The 3,101-nt window shown below is 39.4% G+C and overlaps 1 protein-coding gene across 1 annotated transcript; it reads right to left on the reverse strand.

Annotated features, from left to right (window-relative positions):
* Positions 539 to 1,118, reverse strand: LOC107640641. The gene is made up of 2 exons (XM_016344151.1): positions 993 to 1,118; positions 539 to 874 (listed from the first exon to the last, which is right to left on the reverse strand). The coding sequence occupies exons 1-2, from the start codon at positions 1,116 to 1,118 to the stop codon at positions 539 to 541; spliced, it is 462 nt and encodes a 153-aa protein (XP_016199637.1).

The following is a 3,101-nucleotide window of genomic DNA, read 5'->3' on the forward strand; positions in this document are numbered from 1 at the left end:
CTGATTCAGTTAAACTAGAACAATTCTCCAATTAACATTGATCAACCAACCAATTCCTATGGGATTCGACCTCACTCTATAGTGTAATTTTGCTTAACGACAATCCGGTACACTTGCGGGTGGAAATTTGTTGAGAGACAAATTTTCATGACATCACTATGATGGTAGGTACACCATGAAACCTTACAATATCCTTAATGTATAAGCGTGCTAACTCCTCGAAAGTATAGTTAATCTGAATAGGCAAGAAGTGAGATGACTTCAACAACCGATCCATAATCACCCTAACTATATGAAACACTGCCTGAGTCCTTGGCAATCCAGACATGAAATCCATTGCAATACTTTCCCACTTCCAATGCAGAATTTCCAATGGTTGTAGGGTCCCAGATGGTCTCTGCTGTTCGATTTTTACTTTCTGACATGTTAAGCACTTAGAAACGTGTAATGCCACATCGCTCTTCATTCCCGGCCACCAGGACATTATCTTTAGGTCATGATACATTTTGGTACTCCTTTGATGAATTGAGAACTTACTCTAGTGAGCTTTTGTTAGCACATCTTGCCTCAAATGTGCCACATTCGGTATATAGATTCTTCCCTTATACCTCTGTACTCCTTCTCTGTCTTGGGTGACTTCTCTTGGTTCCTTATGTTCAACTGCTTGCATCATTCTTCGCATCTTTTGATCATTCAGCTGGGCCTTCTGAATCTCAGTCTTGAAATCACCAGATACATCCAATTGGTTCAAACACAAATTACCTGCTACTTCTCTGACGCCCAAGTTGAGGTTTTCAAACTCCCTTAACAGCATCTCTTCATTACCATCATCCAAGCGACACATCATGATATTTGGCTCAAAGCATCTGCCATCCTGGAAGATAATTCAATTCGAAATCATAGTCATTCAGCAACTCCATCCACCTTCTCTGGCACATATTCAGCTCCTTCTGATTAAACAGATATATCAAACTCGTGGAATAAGAGAAAACTTGAAATTTAACCCCATATAGGTAATGCCACCAGACTTTTAACGAAAACACAACCGCGGCAAGATCCAAGTCTTGAGTCGAAAAGTTTATTTCATGCGATCTCAATTGTCGAGAAGTATATGCCATGACATTTCGGTGTTGCATCAGCACACATCCCAATCCCTTCAATGAAGCATCACAATACACCTCAAACAACTCATTAGACTCAGGTAATTGATGCTTGAAATCTTGTATCTCTACAAAATTTCCCTCGGCAAGTATACCAAATTGTCATCAAGTAAAAACTCACAATAGAGTGAGGACGAATTCCACAGAAATTGATTGGTTGAGCAACTTTAATCGGAGGAGTGTTCTAGTTGAACTAAGCAGATTTGAATTTAGAATTGCAGAAAATTAAATGGCGGGAAACGTAAATAGCAAGGAATGTAAATGACAGAAAATAAATGGCGGAATGTAGAGTGCAGAAAGTAAATTGCAAGAAATTAAATGGGAATGGGGGTTGTTGAACATAAAAGGAAACAACAGAAAATAAAGAAAGGGTAGATCAGAGAGTGGGGAGTTTATTGGGTTCAGGAGATATTGTGTTCTCTGGATCAAGTTCATTCTCATCTCTTCCTCAATCCATGTAACTCATTGATCTCTTGGCAATCTTAGGTGATTGAATTCCAATTCCTTGGTAATTCAATCTCTCTAAGCTTGAACAATTTCCCAATTCTTTGATCTAATTGCTCATGGGAAGAGATGAAGTATGGTCACTGATTATACCATATGTATTTTCAAATCAAAGTATTAGTAGGATTATATGTCACTATATCTATCCAACCCCCAATCCGGTCCAACATGAGAAAGCATTTCTAGCTTGATTTTCTTATTCCTCTTCCAAGGTTTAAAGGAAATCCAAGTATGAGAAGCTTCTCTTCAAAGACAACTACCCAATTGGATGAAGATCAAAAGCTTTCAAGTAAATCAAAGAGAAAGGAAAGAAGAAGAATGAAAACTATGATTGATCCATTGAATTACAATAGAGCTCCCTAACACAATGAAAAGGGTTTTAGTTGTTCATAGCTCAATTCAAACAGAAAAGAAAAGAGTACAGAAAAAATGATCCCAGCCTTCTACTCTACTTTCTAACTTAAACTCTATGCTATTTATACACTTTCTTCATTCAGTCTCGAAGTCTTTGGATGTGGGCTTTGGCCTTTATTGAAGCTAGTTGAGAGTGGCTCTTAGTGACGTTGATGAGGACATTTGCAAAACTAATGTTCATACTCTGTATGGGTGCCAATTGTATTGAAGTTGGAAGTAATGTTGGTGTTAACGTTTACACAAAGAGAACGTTGGGTCAAACGTTGCAAAATAGTGCTTGGACGTTTGCCATTAACGTTTGACCCAACGTTGGATCCAACGTTAGACCCAACGTTAGTGCACCAACGTTTATTCGCCCACGCGTGCACGTTGTCTACGTGTACACGTCAAAACAGAATTTTGCGCGTGCGCGTCACTCATGCGTGTGCGAAACTAGGTGAAAATGCATAATCACGCGTACGCGTCATCGACGCATACGCGTCCTAGCAAATTTTCCCAATCTCCAACGTTGGCACCATCTATTCTCAACGTTGCCAGCAACGTTGGTAAGCCAACTTGGCCACTAACGTTGCACCTTGAGCTTGGAGCGTTTGAGCCAACGTTGGAGGGCCAACTTTGGCTCCAACGTTGCCTTCTCCTTCTCTTCATCAACGTTTGAGGCAACGTTGGTGAGCTAGCTTTGGCTTCAACGTTTCCTTCCGTTCCTCTTAGCGAACGTTTGAGGAATGTTGGTAAGCCAGCTTTGGCTCCAATATTGCCTTCTCTTCTTCTTCCTTACCATTCTTCTGCTTCTCTTCACCTCTCATCAGCCAAACAAATGCATCAAAGTCATGCCAAAATCACAAGATTTTGTATCATTCATAACATCAAGTAAATTCTTGCATAAATCTCATGAAAATGCACCTAATTAACCATGTTTGATTGAATCAAGTTATGTATGAAATTCTCATCCAAATGCTTACTTAATGCTCAAGAAAGTGCATGAAACCTAATGAAAACTTATGAAAAAGGCTTGTGAAACTA

Source organism: Arachis ipaensis, chromosome B05 (genome assembly GCF_000816755.2).
Source record: "Arachis ipaensis cultivar K30076 chromosome B05, Araip1.1, whole genome shotgun sequence".
NCBI classification, from domain to species: domain Eukaryota; kingdom Viridiplantae; phylum Streptophyta; class Magnoliopsida; order Fabales; family Fabaceae; genus Arachis; species Arachis ipaensis.

Excerpts from the sequence above, each read along its gene's own strand:
- LOC107640641 (XM_016344151.1), bottom strand. The coding sequence starts at position 1,118 with ATGGCATATACTTCTCGACAATTGAGATCGCATGAAATAAACTTTTCG. Across the intron at positions 875-992 it reads TATATGGGGTTAAATTTCAA|GATGGCAGATGCTTTGAGCC; the intron begins GTTTTCTCTTAT and ends ATTATCTTCCAG.